Raw genomic sequence first — 14,638 nt, 5'->3', positions numbered from 1 at the left:
GGAAGTGGTGGCTGGTTAACTCCTCACGGACCAGTGACTCTTTGTGCCAGAATGCCAGGTGGGCTTCAGCCCTGGCCCTAGACATGTACCTTAGGGTTATGCACACAGTGAGCATTTGAGAAGTGTTCTGGATGACTCCGTATAGGGGTTGGGGACTCCGAGGAAATGGGACCAAGCGGGGAAGAGAGACAAGAGTGTCCACCCTGGAGGGCCAGTTCCAATCAGGACTTGCCATTTATTAGGTGAGTTAATTTGAGCAAGTCACATAAACTCTGTGCCCCATCTCTGTAAAATGGCAGCTCTGGGGATGATTTGAGAAGGCCGTTGTGAACCCCTGGCTAGCAGCGGGTGCTAAACCACGTTATTTTCCGCTTTCTCGCGTGCTGCACGCACAGTGCGGCAGTGGGCAAAGGGGAGTATTAAAAACCCAAGCCTGACTCTGGAGGCAGTGCCTTTCTCAGCCTGAATGCCCCCCGCCAATGCAGTAGGATGACGAAGGGCTCAGGTGGGGGCCGATGCGAGGCGGGATCTGGGGTGGGGGAGGGGAGAGATGACTGGGAGATGCACCTCAGGTCTAAGAGAACTTTCTGGCCACAGATACGTGGGGCTGTGTGAGGAAGGAGCGAGCTCCGGCCCCTGGGGGCTGCGCAGCGAGGACACTCGGCATGGGCCCGGCGGACCGTGGGCGCCAGGATCTCTCACGTCTGAGAGCTGAGGGTGGGGGCGCATCTCGCGGCCGCCCCCCGCCCAGCCCGAGCCTCCTCCAGTCGGCCGCAGACGGGCGGCGGCCGCGGCCCCACTGCACTGACAAGCAGACCGAGGCCCGGCCCGGCCCCGCCGCCTTCCCCGCCCCCGGCGCGCCCCTCCCCGGCCGCCGCGTCTGCGGCTCGGCCGCACAGCGCCCGGCTCGGGGTTCCGGCGGCAGCACCTGGGCCGCGGCTGGCGTCCTGCGGGGGCACGCTGCCCGCCCCTCTCCGCGATGAGCTCGGCGGGCGCCGCGGACTCCCTGGCCGCGGGGTAAGTGCGCGGCTGGAGCGGCCCTGGGCCCGGGTTGGGGGGTGGGGGCGGGCGCGGGGCCCGGTCTCCCCCGCGCCTCCGGCTGGCGGCCCGCACTGCGGCTCCCAGCCGCCCCCCACGCCCCGCCCGGCGCTCCGCCCGGCCTCCGGGAGCCGCCGCCGCCGGTGAGCAGGGAGGGGGTTGTGGAGGCTCGCGCGAGGGAAGTAGAGGCGCCGGGGATCCTGGGGCTGTCACTCCCTTCTGGGTCCCAACTTTCTCGTGGAGCTGTAGTAACGGCCACGTCAGAGCCGCCTTCCTCTCCTCGTGGCGTTTACACCTGTGGTGGGCTCTGTTGTTTTCACCTCCGTTACAGTTGAGGAAACTGAGGCATAGCTCCTAAGTAACTTGCCTTCCGTTACCCAGGAGGTGAGCGGTGGGCCTGGAATTTGAACTCAGCTCTCGCTGATGCTGGAGCCCCCACCCGCGCGCCCTACTGTCCCATCTTCGGGGATGTCTGAAGGAGTTAAAGGCTAAGATATGAATCAGCTGTGCCCATTGGGCGCAGCAGGAACTGGGGTAGTAAAGGTGGGTGTTGTCACTTCCAATATGGCTCTCCTGCTCTTCCCCACCCCACTGAGGAACCCTGTAGAATCCCTACACTGCCCCTGTAGCAGTGATAGCTGCTAGCAGCTGGGAGACCTGGAGCAGGTGGCCCTTTCCTGGGCTCAGGTGAGTAGGGGGCGACTCCTGAGGGCCATGCTGGGAAGCTGCTGGGTGGAGATCTGGCTCAGGTGAGCTGGGAGGTGTGCCTGCCCTACCTGCAGCCTCACCACCAGGGACAATATTTGCCAAGCGCCTCAGGGCTAACATGTGAACAGGGAGGTGACAGAGGGGGGGGGTGGGCGGGTGCCAGCCTCAGCTGGAGGCCTCCACAGCACCTGTGTGTGCATCCTGGGTGAAAGCTTAGAGGTTGGGTCACTGAGGGACACTCCGGCCTGGGGGACGGTTGCCTGGTGAGTTTTTCCCTGACCACGTTTGTTATATGATTTGGGCCATATCCTTTATCCTCCCTGGAATTCTGGTCCTTCCTTCGGAAAATACAGGGAGGCCAGGCATGGCTGCTCCCTTCCTACTCTGAGCTGAAGTCTGTAAATCTCTAGCCTGTTAGGTCCTTTCTGCCCAGCCCTGACTAAGCACCATCCTAGTGTGCCTAGGAAAGAAGCTTCCTGGAGAGAAGGCAGGCATGGAGCAGGGCACCTATCAGAGAATCCTGGACTCCCAAGCTAGAAGCCACATCCATCCCACTTCCTTGCACACTCTTATACCTGCCTGAGTCCAGGCTCCTCTGCTGGCTCCTCTGGCCCCTCCATGGACCTCTAGGGTAGCAAGCTCAGTCTTCCAGCACTGGTGGCTCTTCTTCACACATCCTCATACTGAACCATACCTGCCCCACTGCATGCCCTCCACGTCCCCCTCTTCTTTGAGGCCACATGGGTCCATCTGCTCCTGTCCCTGGTCAGTGCCACCCTGGTAGGGTCTGAGCAGAGCAGAGGCAAAGCAGTTCCGCCTTCACAATAGGTACTCAGTCACTCAGCAAACACTCCCAAGGCCTGCTCTGGGCCCAGCCCAGTATTTGTGGATCAGTGGTAAACAAACCAAACTTTAAATCTCCACCACTTAAAAAATTATGAAATATTTTAAGCCTTCAGAAAAATATAGCAGGTGATAAAATGAACCCCATGACCTTGCCACCCAGCTTTTTCAGATGTTAACATTGTGCCCACTATTTCATATTGTTCTTGTTAAGAAATAAATTATAGCAGAGACTTTGGAAGCCTCTGTGGACCCTCCCCACTTCCCTCTCCAGTCTCCAGAGATAACTGCCATCCTGAATTTTGATTTTGGCATTTGCATTTTTAGTTTTTAAATTTTATTTGAGTATAGTTGACACACAGTGTTACATTAGTTTCAGGTGTATAGCGTAGTGATTCAACTTCTCTATATTATGCTGTGCTCCCCACATGTAGCTACCATCTGTCATCCTACAACACTATTACAGTATCATTGGTTTTGCCATTCTATGTTTTTATTCTTTTGCTGAGTGTGTATAAGTCTAAGAAAATGTAGCTTGTTCTGACTTTAAAATTTTTACATAAATGGAGTCACCCAGTGTGAGTCATTCCACAACTTGCTTTTTCTCACTGAGCTTCAGGTTTCTGAGATGTAGCCTTCTTAATCCTTGCAGCTTTGGTTCCCATTTTTGCTGATGTATGATGTACCACCTGATATAGGATCCCCCATTTATTTATCAGCCTTTTTGATGGACATTGAGGTGGTTCCCAGAGTCTTGCTATTTGAATAGTAGATATTCTCATAGGTTGTCCTTTGTGCATATGTGAGTTTTCTTCTCAGATGCTTCATAGGAGTGGAATTGCTGGGTCATAGAGTATGTACACTCAATGTTTTAAAGTTATTTAATTTTCTTATGAAAGCAGTTTTGCTCCAGACATGATGGAAACACATACTCGTAGAGAATGGAAACACATTCTTGTAGGAAAAAAAGTAACACTGGCTAACATTTCCTGAGGACTTCTTACTGTGCTTTGCACAGTCTCAGTCATTCTTCTCAACAACCGAGGAGGTAGGAACTGCCATTCTCCTCTTATTGACGAGGACACTGAGGCTCATAGAGGCTAAAGAACCTTCCCAAGTGTCTCTAACAAGTGGTTGCTGAGCTGCAGTTTGGGACCAGGGTTATCCGCTTTCAAAACTCTTAAGGTCACATTGCCCAAGGCATGTCAAATCAGTCCAAGCCACATCATACTTTATTCACAGCTAAGGGGGGCTTCTCTGGAAGGAGAGTCACAATCATATGTGCACTTAGGGAGGTCACTTTGGGATAGGTCCTCATGGACAGATCCCCTCCCCACAGCCCAGATAGAGCTCTTCCTGCTTGGTGAAGCAGGGGGGAAAAGCCAGCTCTGGCTCCAGTCTGCTTCCTGAGTGACCTTTTTGCACTGCTTCCTTGACTGCCCCAGTGGGAAGGGAGAGGTCCCCCTGCTTTATCCAGCTCTCTGCATCAGGTGTCTTCCAGAAAGACTGAAGCGGGGAAGAGGGAAGGAAGGGGAGAGTGGAATGACTTCAGGCTGCCTGACACCCCCTCACCCCCTCCAGCTCCCTTCTCACTCCAGCTTCAAGCCTCCCTCCTCTACGATGCCAAAGCTCCTGGCATTAGTCACCAGCCCTGCCCCACGCTCCATCCAGCTCAGCAGCACCTCTGGGCCTCGAGTTCTTCAAGGAACAGTGGAAAGGCCACCATTGACCCCTCAGGAGCTCAATAATGTATTAACCTGGGCTGTCAAGGTGGCTTGGAGCAGAAGGGCCTTGAAGGCACGGGACAGCTTGCAGAGAAGTGGAGACTGCAGTCACAGCCAGGGGAGGAGAAAGGTTTGGCAAACTTGCTTTTTTGTGGCAACTTTTCTGCCTTCTCCCTAGGTTCCTTTTTGTATTTTCTTTATCTCCTTATCTGTTAGTTGCAGATAAGAATTGCCTGCCGCTGGGCTGGTGGGAGGATTGAATGAAGTAAGGTAGTGATCGGTTTAGAACTTGAAGTGATAGTCTCATGGTGATGAAGGGGTGGTTATTAATGCCATCATTAAGTCAAATGGGCCCAATGTCCCCATCCAGCCAGGACACCCGCACCTCACCCCTGCACTTAGCACGCCTTCCAGAGCCCATCTTGCCACCTCCCGCTACGGCTTGTGCCACTTTGTAACTATGGTATCATGACTCTAGCTCCTTGCTCAGCCTTTTTCCTCTTCTTGGACTTCTTTCTCCATCTTGTCCTCAGTTCAGTGCCATCTTTTCCAGAAAGCTTTCCAGAAAGTGCCCCATCTCCACTTCTGGGCCTCCTTAGCCTTCACTGATCCTCATGATTGCAGCCCTGATGGTTCTGGTTGTCATTGCCTCTGCCTGCATCTGTCACTTCTGTAGACTGTGAACTCTTCAAGGACAGGGCCAGGTTTGGGTCAGAACCAGAGATTAGTGGGTGTTTGTAGGAGGAAATGAAGGAGGAAATCAGCCCCAGAGCCACCCCAAAGCAGCACCAGTCTGGAGATGTCACCTCAGGCCCACGTCACAGCACTTGAGCAGAAGAGGTACTGGGGCAGTCAAGAGAGGGAATGCACCTCTGTGCTGTTTGTCCATCTGTCTTTCCCTCCACGTAGAGCAAGCAGGCAGAACGTCTTTCTTGATGGGAGGCAGAGGTGATGGCGGTGATAGGGTATATGCAGAAATGGGAGGTAGGCTCTTGGCTCTAGAGTTGTTTGGAGATGGTCATAAGCCAGGATGATGAACTTGACTTCTGAGGGCTGAGCTGGTGGATGGGCACTGGCTCAGGCAGAAACTTGGTTAGAACCCATGCTTGGCCATGTAATCTTGGCCTGGTCACCTTTCCTCTGTGCCTCATCTGTAGTGGGGATAATAATCCTACCTCATGGGCTTCATGAGGGTTCAAGGAGAGAAGGCCCAGAGAGGTGGGTGCTCACTGCCTCCTTACCCATTCATCCAGCAGAATGGGCAGACTGAACACCAGTCACTAGGCTAAGCCCTGGGCACAAAGGAAGACACTGTGCCTGTCTCATGAAGAGAGGGACAGGAACTGCTTCTGTGGGGACTTTTGGCCATAGAAAGAAACTTGGTCTTTATCCTAAGAGTAATAGGAAGCCAGTGAAGATTTCAAGTTCAGAAGTGACATGGTCAGATTTGGGTTTTAAACAGATAACTTTGGCTGTTGTGAGAAGGATGGGTTAGAGGGAATAATGCTTCCAGCATTCTCCCTTATAAAAACTACCAAGAGGCTGTATGGGTTACTCCAAACAACCTTTAAAATACATTCCTGAAGTCCCACAGAAGTAAGAGAAATCCTCTCAAGCCAAGAAGAGAAAGGAAGCTGAAATCAAGCTGATAAATGAGATGAAGGTATTGACAAATTCCAGATCCAGAACCTTGAGTTTTAACGACCACTCAAGGGATGATAAGTAAGGACTTAGGCCTACCCAGTGTCTGTGTGAGGAGTTGAAACCTAGTCCCTCTACCGCAACCACCATCTGGGACCTTCAAAGGGCTACCCCCTCAGCAAATAGAGTCACTGGCTGGAAGGAAATAGCCACCCTTCCCCAAAAAGGGGGATAACAGGTCTGGTGGAGAAAATTATAAATACGAATCTGCCCTCACACAAATTGTGGGTTTGAAGACATACTCCCTTTGTGGTCCTGGAAATACCCAAAAAAGTAACTTAATTATCATCAGATGGTAGCACCCCAGGGAATTTGGCCAAAGTAAGTGAAAATCCTCTCTGGAGGAATAGATCCTTTTCCTAAGATCCCTTTGGGATCAGCCAAATAGGAGCTCCTGGTAAAATTACAGAACACACAAGGAAACAAGTCACTGTGAGCAATAGACACCCAAATCAAGAAACAACAGAATTTGTTTCCCTGAGCGTCTAAGATGCTGGAATTATGAGATCTAGAATAGAACTATTTTATAAACATGTAAAGAAATCAAAGATGGACTTGAAACAATAAGCAGGGAACTAAATACTGCCCCAAATGACCAAATGTATCTGAAGAGGAAGCAAGTGGAATTTTTAGAAATATGGAAGATAATCATTAAAATTAAAAACTCAGGAAAAGTAGCAGATCAGATACACCTCAAGAGAATTAGTGAAATGGAAGTTGTGAAAAAATTGCTCAGAATTTCACAGAGTCAAAGAGATGGCAAAGAAGAGCATTAAGAGACTTGAAATACTGAGCAAATGGTCCAACAGTGAAGAAGAGAGAAAGGGTAGGAGGGGTGAGAGTGGAAAGGCTGGTCTTCCATCAGACCTGGGTGGAGGTCTGCACACCGGAGCAAACCGGCTCAGAAGGGGGTGAGTTAAGTGATGTTTGGGAGGCAGAACTGACAGAGCTCAGGGAGGGGGTAGCAGACAGCCTGGGAAAGGGGTGTATCAGGGCTGACTATCAGATTTCTGGCTTGAAAAACTGGGTTGAGGGGTGTCATTTATTAAGATGGCAAACATGGGGAGAACAGCTTTGGGAAAGTGAACAAGAGTTCAGTTTTGAACAAGACTCGTGTTTTGATTTGCCGGGATGATCTGCTTCTCCACGTGCATGGAGGAAGAGACATTAAAGTTGGGCCCCAGAGTGTATGTAGACATTTACCTGGTGGAAAGGAGCTCTCTCTCAACTAGTTTTTGGGGGAAAGGATCTCCCTTCAGTCAGGTCATCAAGGTAGCTTTTGGAACCTTCTCTCAAAAGAAACTCCTTGAGAAGAGACATCCTCAAGACCATCCTCAAGAGAGGATTTTGGGGATATCCTACTTTAATTTTTTGGATTTTTTTCTCATATTTTGGATGGAGAAGCTGAGACCCAGAAAGGCCAAGGATTTGTTTTCCTAATCTGAGACTCCTCTTTTTTTTTTTTTTATTCACTTAATGGATACTTATCAAAAGCCCACTTTGTACCAGATACTAGATGCTGGGGATACAGCAGTGAACAAAACAAGGATCCCTGCCCTTGGGAAGCTTACTTTTAGTGGAGGAAGACAGATAATAAGCACAACATAAGTAAAAATATATCCATACATACATACAAATAAAAGAGTGTGTGTGTATATATGTGAGTGATAAAAGCTATAGAGAAGTGTAAGGACTTGAAGATGGTAGGGTCCACTGAAATGCCATTGGGAAAGTGATCCTTGAGGATAAAGGGCCCTGGACAGGCCGTATAGTCTGCTGTACACCTCAGCCCATTGTGACAGTGTTTCTGGGGTTCTAGAGTGCAGGTCCAAGGTGGGCAGGAGAAGTCCTGAAGAAGGAGGAGGAGAAAAAGGACTGAAGCGGGATTTAGTGGGTGGGCTGTGCCCCCCTGCAGGAGCCGAAAATCCCGATGGGTCAGAAGGGCCATAAAGACTCCCTTTACCCTTGTGAGGGGTAAGATAAATTTGTTCCTCAGGCTTCCTTGCCTCCATCCTCTGCTCCTCCCCAACCCCCTCAACGGGATCTTAGATGACGCCCTCATTCTGCTGTCCTCCCACCTTTGGGAACACTTAGAAGTGGGTCCAGATTGTCTTTGTGTCCCAGTACAGAGTGGGCAGCCTGGAAGGCACCCAAGGCCCACAGGGAGGTCGAATGGGCCCTGTGGGGCTCGGTTCCAGCCTGGAGGGGGTTTGAGGTCTTCTGGTCACTTGCTGTCTCTCCTAGCAGGACTTCTGTGAGCAGCCTCCATGAGGCCCTGGACCAGTGCATGATCGCCCTGGACCTCTTCCTCACCAACCAGTTCTCAGAAGCACTCAGCTACCTCAAGCCCAGGTGAGGCTTATACCTAGGTTGTGGGTGGGGGTCCGGGGTGTGTGTGTGTGTGTTTGTATCTGTGCATGTGCATGAGCACACTCTAGAGCCCACATGTAGTGGAGGGAGGGGGGTGAGGCGGTGTCTGGTCATGGAGAACCAGAGGTCTTATATAAAAGGAACCCCGTGTAACTGACTGCCTTCAGCCTTTTGAGTCACTATGACCTTCCAAGAGACCATAAAAGTAGGGGCTCAGGCTCCCCATTCTATACCCCTGAGCAGCCAGGCCTTCTCCAAGGTCATTGTGACTTCCTTCCTTTAGGTTCTTGTGGCCTCTTCCACTTTGGTTTCTTGTTCTCACTGAATCCACTTGGGGTTTCTCCCCTGTCAGCTCTAACAACAGCTGCTTTTCCTCATTTTTCCCCAGAGCACTAAAGATTTGAGTTGCCTTTACTCAAGCCCTTCAGGGTAATAATGTTGGTTAATCATTTATCCATTTCTTCCAGTGTTTACTGCCTTCTTTCTAAACAATATGATTATACTACTCTTCCTTTATCACTTTTTTCAGTTTTGTTTTTTTTTTTTAAGATTTTATTTATTTGTCAGAGAGAGTGAGTGCATGTGAGTGCACAAGCAGGGGGAGCAACAGGCAGAGAGAGAAGCAGGCTCCCCCGAGGAACTCCATCCAAGGACCCTGGGATCATGACCTGAGCCACCCAGGCACTCCTCCCTCCCAGTGTTTTTCGAAGACTTCCCAGCTCCACTTCCCTTCTGGTCGTTACCTGTCCCTATGCAGGTTCCTCCCCGCCACCTCCCCTCACACCTTCCGCACCCTCCCCCCACAGACCTCTGTGTTGAAGGACTGCCTTACCCTCCCTCATCTCACGAGGACACTCTACCAGAAGTTCCATAACTCGGGCCAGACAATTCAGGCCCCAAAGAGGAAATGCTCGCCCTGAATGAAAAGAGGCACTAGGGAGAGACCAGTCTTTCCATGAGGCTACCTTTTAATGTCATACTTAAGGCAGTGAAGCTGTCCCTTATCTAAGCCCCTGCTCCATTCCAGAAAAGATGTTTTCCTTTCTTTTTCAGTTTGAGAGTTCTCTTCAAACAGTAGATGTTAACACATTCCCCACCCACATCCCCATTTTGACAAGAAAAAAGTGTTTCATGAAATTGCCAGATACTGGGGGTTGGGGTTGGGGGAGGAAAAATATCTCCCATCTTTATTAAGAACCACTGGTCTAGGAGAAAATAATTGTTGCTTTAAAAAAATGGCCTCCCCTCCCCATTTATAGCCACTGAAGCTTCAAAAGATGTTGGGGTCCAGTTTCATTCATTGTTCTGCATTGTGCATGCAGTGTCTCATTTAATTGTTTCCCATACTTTGTCCTCAGGAAGTAATGGGCTCATCAAGTTCCACCCCTCATCACCCCAAATGCTTGGGCTTTTGTTTTCTGTGTTTGTCACTTCTTTGAGTAGCTTTCAGTTCATTTTACTTTGCTGTGGTTAGAGGAGGGAAGGACTAGAGCTCTCTAGGCTTAGCTGACCTCCTCATGGCCAAGGAATCCCAGGTCCCAACATCCTGCTCTTCTGCTGGTTCCCCAATTTGACAGCTGGCCTGGGCCCAGAAGGTGGGACCCCAGTGGACATCATCTCCTGGAGCTGGATTTCCCTTGGAGGTGAGGGGGCTCTTACTCTCAGAGGTTAGGATCCTATATGACAACAAGAACTTATGGATTGTAAACTAAACTTGGGGTGTCTGAGGTTTGGGAATACCACATTGCACTTCACAGATACTGCATTTGTTACAAATGGAAGGTTTGTGGCAACTCTGCATCAAGCAAGTCTTGGCACCATTTTTCCAACAGCATTTACTCACTTTGGGTCTGTGTCACATTCTGGTAATCCTTGCAATATTTCAAACTTTCCCATTATTATTATATTTATTATGGTGATCTGTGATCACTGACCTTTGGTGTGACTATCGTAATTGTTTTGGGCCACCACCATATAAGACAATGAACTTAATTGATAAATGTTGTATGCATTCGGACTTGTCCACTGACCAGCCATTCCCCTCCCCTGCCTCCTTCTCCTTGGGCCTCCCTATTCCCTGAGAGACAACAATATTGAAATTAGGCCAATTAATAACCCTACTGTGGGGACACCCGGGTGGCTCAGTGGGTTAAAGCCTCTGCCTTTGGCTCAAGTCATGATCTCAGGGTCCTGGGATCGAGCCCCACATCGGGCGCTCTGCTCAGTGGGGAGCCTGCTTCCTCCTCTCTCTCTCTGCCTACTGTGATCTCCGTCTGTCAAATAAATGAATAAAATCTTAAAAAAAAAAAATAACCCTACTGTGGCCCCTGAGCGTTGAGGTGAGAAGAACTGCTCATCTCTCCCTTTAAATCAAAAGCTAGAGATGACTAAGCTTAGTGAGGAATGATGTCGAAAGCCAAGACAGACTGAAAGCGAGACCTCTGACACCAAACAGCCAAGTTGTGAAAGCGAAGGACGAGTTCCTGCAGGAAACTGAGAGCGCTGCTCCAGGGGACACATGATGATAAGAAAGTGGAACGGCCTTACTGCTGACGTGGAGAGTGTGTGAGCGGCCGGCTGGGATAGAAGAGCAAACCAGCCACCACCTTCCCTTAAGGCAAGCCTGACCCGGAGCAAGGCCCGAGCCCCCCTCCATTCTGTGAAGGCTGAGGGAGGTGAGGAAGCTGCAGAAGGAAGGTTGGAAGCAGCAGAGGTGGGTTCGTGAGGTTTAGGGAAAGAAGCCGCCTCCATAACGTAGAAGTGCAGGGTGAAGCAGCCAGTGCCAGTGTAGACGCCGCAGCAGGTGATCCGGAAGTTCCACCTTGGAACATTCATAAAGGTGGATACATTAAACAGTGTAGACGGAGCAGCCTTCTGTCGGGAAAAGATGCCGTGTGAGATGTCCACAGCTGCAGAGAAGTCAGCGCCTGGCCTCAAAGCCTCAAAGGGCAGGCTGACTCATGTTAGGAGCTAATGTAGCTGTTGACTTCAAGGTGAAGCCTGTGCTGCTTTAGCATCCTGAAAATTCTGGGGCCCTTAAGAATTACGCTAAATCTATTCTTCCTGTGCTTTTTAAGTTGAACAACAAAGCATGTTGGTTTACAACGTGGTTTGTTGAATTTTTTTTTTAAGGTTTTGTTTATTTATTTGTCAGAGAGAGAGAGCACACAAGCAGGGAGAGCAGAAGGCAGAGGGAGAAGCAGGCTCCCCACTGACCAAGGAGCCCAATGTGGGACTCAATCCCAGGACCCTAGGATCATGACCTGAGCCGAAGGCAGCCCCTTAACTGACTGAGCCATCCGTGCGCCCCTGGAGTCCATTTTCTCACATGCTGTTGCTGCTTTATCAACTAAGTTTATGTAATATTGCTAATCCTTTGTTGTCATTTCAACATCTTCACCAGGAGTGGATTCCATCTCAAGAAACCACCTTCTTTGGGGTGCTGGGTGGCTCAGTGGGTTAAGTGTCTGCCTTCGGCACAGGTCATGATCTCCAGGGTCCCGGGATCGAATCCGGCATTGGGCTCCCTGCTCAGCCGGAAGTCTGCTTCTCCCTCTTCCTCTAGCTGCTGCTCTCCCTGCTTGTGCGCTCGCTCTCTCTCTCTCATGTTCTCCCTCTCGTGTGCCCTCTCTCTCTAATAAATAAATGAAATCTTTAAAAAAAGAAAAGGAACCACCTTCTTTTCTCATCCATTAGATGCAACTCCTCACCCTCTCAAGTTTTATCCTGAGAGGACAGCCACGCAGTCCCACCTTCAGGCTCCACTTCCAGTTCTCTTGCTCCTTCCACCCCCATCTGCAAGTCCTTCCTCTCCTGAAGCCTTAAATCCCTCCAAGTCATCCATGAGGGCTAGAATCAGTTTCTTCTGAACTCCTGCTCATGTTAATACTTTGACCTCTTCCCATGAATCACAAAGTTCTTACTGGCATCTAGTTTGGTGAATACTTTCTAGGGTTTTTCAATTTACTTTCTATCGGAGGAAATACTCTCTATGGCAGCTATAGCCTTATGAATTAGATTTCTTAAGTGATATGACTTCAAAGTCAAAATGACTTGTTAAATCATGGGGCACAGAATGAACGCAGTGTTAGTGGGCATGAAAACAACATTCACCTCATTGCCCATCTCCAGGAGAGCTCGTGGATGACCAGGGGCACTGTCAGTGACCAGTAGTAACTGAAAGGAATCTTTTTTTCTGATCAGTGGGTCTCAACAGTGGGCTTAAAAAATTCAGTAAACCGGGATGCCTGGGTGGCTCAGTCAGTTAAGCCACTACCTTCGGCTCAGGTCATGATCCTGGGGTCCTAGGATCAAGTCCCGCATTGGGCTCCTTGCTCAGCGGGGAGCCTGCTTCTCCCTCTGCCTTCTGCTCTCCTTGCTTGTGCGCTCTCACTCTCTCTCGGACAAATCAATAAATAATCTTTGAAAAAAAAAAAGAAAAAGAAAGAAATTGCCACAGCTAACCCATCCTTCTACAACCACCACCCTCATCAGTCAGAAGGCAAGATCCTTCACCAGCAAAAATATTACAGCTCGCTGAAATGTCAGATGCTGGTTGGCGTTATATAGCAATAAAGTATTTTTTGATTAAGGTATGTATTTTTTTAACATCATGCTGTTATACACTCTCGACATAATGCTATTGCAGACTTAATTAAACTTGTGTGTGCACAGGGAAACCAAAAATTCATTTCACTTGCTTCACTGCAATATTGGCTTTATTGCAGTGATCTGGAACGAAACCTGCAGAATCCCGCATGTATGCCTGTACCACAAATCTCAGTCCAGGGCACAGCTGAGGGGCTTCCAGGGGTGGGCTGGGGAGGAGCCAGGATTCCCAGCTGCGGGTACATGTTTTGACATTGGGCCTCAAACGAGAAATTCCACTTTGCCCACCAGCTCCCCAGGTGGGGCTGTCCCTTCTGGACCCAGCACCAGACTGAGGTAGCTTCACTGGGGTGGGAAGAAGATGGGGAGGGACTTGAGAACTGGGTAGGCCTGGAGTAGGAAGGAATTATCTGCGGGGTGGGAGTGGATCTGAGTAAGGTCAGGGAAACATATCCTGTAGGAGAGAGTTTCTGTCCAGGGCAGCGACCCTTGACCCCAGAAGATACAGAAAAACTCACATTTATTGAGCATCAGTGATGGGGCCCTTATTGTATCCATTTTACAGAGGAGAAACTTGAGGCTCAGAGAGGTTTAAGATTCACCAGGATCACACAGCTGGTCACTGGCAAAGCCAAGATTCAACCTGTATTTCAAGGACTCTGTAGCCTGAGTTCTGTCCCCACTTCAGGCTGTGGCCTCCTTTCCACAAGCCACTGCCTTCAGGTTAGCATTTCTAGCAAAGGTCTGGGAGGTATCCTGACAGCTGCCAGGACTGGTAAGGGGTGGACCAGCCTTTGGTTTCCTTTAAAAACCTTTGACTCCTGGGCGCCTGGGTGGCTCAGTGGGTTAAGCCGCTGCCTTCGGCTCAGGTCATGATCTCAGAGTCCTGGGATCGAGTCCCGCATCGGGCTCTCTGCTCGGCAGAGAACCTGCTTCCTTCTCTCTCTCTCTGCCTGCCTCTCCATCTACTTGTGATTTCTCTCTGTCAAATAAATAAATAAAATCTTTAAAAAAAAAAAAAAAAAACACCTTTGAGTCCCCAGGATAATATCACCTGGGAGGCGGTCGGTCACCCAGAAGTTAAAAAGCACTTAATTTACAGAGGGTTTTTAATTTTACAGAGCTTTATGAATGAGAAAGACATGAAAATAGATAAAGTCGCATGATTTTACAATAGAACAGTCTATAAACCTTAGTCATCTCTTTCCCTTGAAGTTCCCAGCATAGGCCCTGCACTGGGGAGTTTTATAAATAATTAACAAGGGGGTGTAGTGAAGGGAGAGAAAATTGCTGTGGCACCTACTGTGCAACAAGCAGGAGTAATCCCCAGCCAGTCCCATAGGAACCTGGGCAGGCCAGTGTTCTTGCCCCGTTTTCCAGAAGTATAAATCAAGACCCAGACATTATGACTTCCCCAAGTACAGATGGGGGCCTACATTTTTCTTGTCCCTCCTTGCCTGGTTCTCTTTCCATTTGTTGGACTAAATGCCACTCCCTGCCCCCCCATCTTCTACCATATACTTTTCAGTTGAGAGGTCTGGGCTGTGGAGAAGCAGATGGCAGGAGCAAAAGGCTTTCCAATGCTGGTTCACTAGGCCCTGTCACACTGGTGCTGAGGACAGAGATGCCTTCCATACAAGCTCTGT

General features: G+C 49.7%; 1 protein-coding gene across 9 annotated transcripts in view; it reads left to right on the top strand.

Annotated features, from left to right (window-relative positions):
- Window positions 1-14,638, top strand: part of TTC39A (tetratricopeptide repeat domain 39A) — a 51,303-nt gene that overhangs the window by 10,914 nt on the left and 25,751 nt on the right. Inside the window, exons 1-2 of one of the 9 annotated variants that reach the window (XM_045064502.1) lie at window positions 599-1,017; window positions 8,259-8,366. In XM_045064502.1, the coding sequence (XP_044920437.1) occupies window positions 980-1,017; window positions 8,259-8,366 (146 nt within the window). In that variant the 5' untranslated portion in view covers window positions 599-979. The other 8 variants (XM_045064503.1, XM_013046850.2, XM_045064504.1 and 5 more) reach the window with 8 other exon arrangements.

The sequence above is a fragment of the Mustela putorius genome, unplaced genomic scaffold (assembly GCF_011764305.1).
Source record: "Mustela putorius furo isolate JIRA1106 unplaced genomic scaffold, ASM1176430v1.1 tig00003853_pilon_pilon_pilon, whole genome shotgun sequence".
Classification (NCBI taxonomy): domain Eukaryota; kingdom Metazoa; phylum Chordata; class Mammalia; order Carnivora; family Mustelidae; genus Mustela; species Mustela putorius.
The sequence above is the reverse complement of the archived record's forward strand: the minus strand, read 5'-3'. Positions and strand labels throughout refer to the sequence as shown.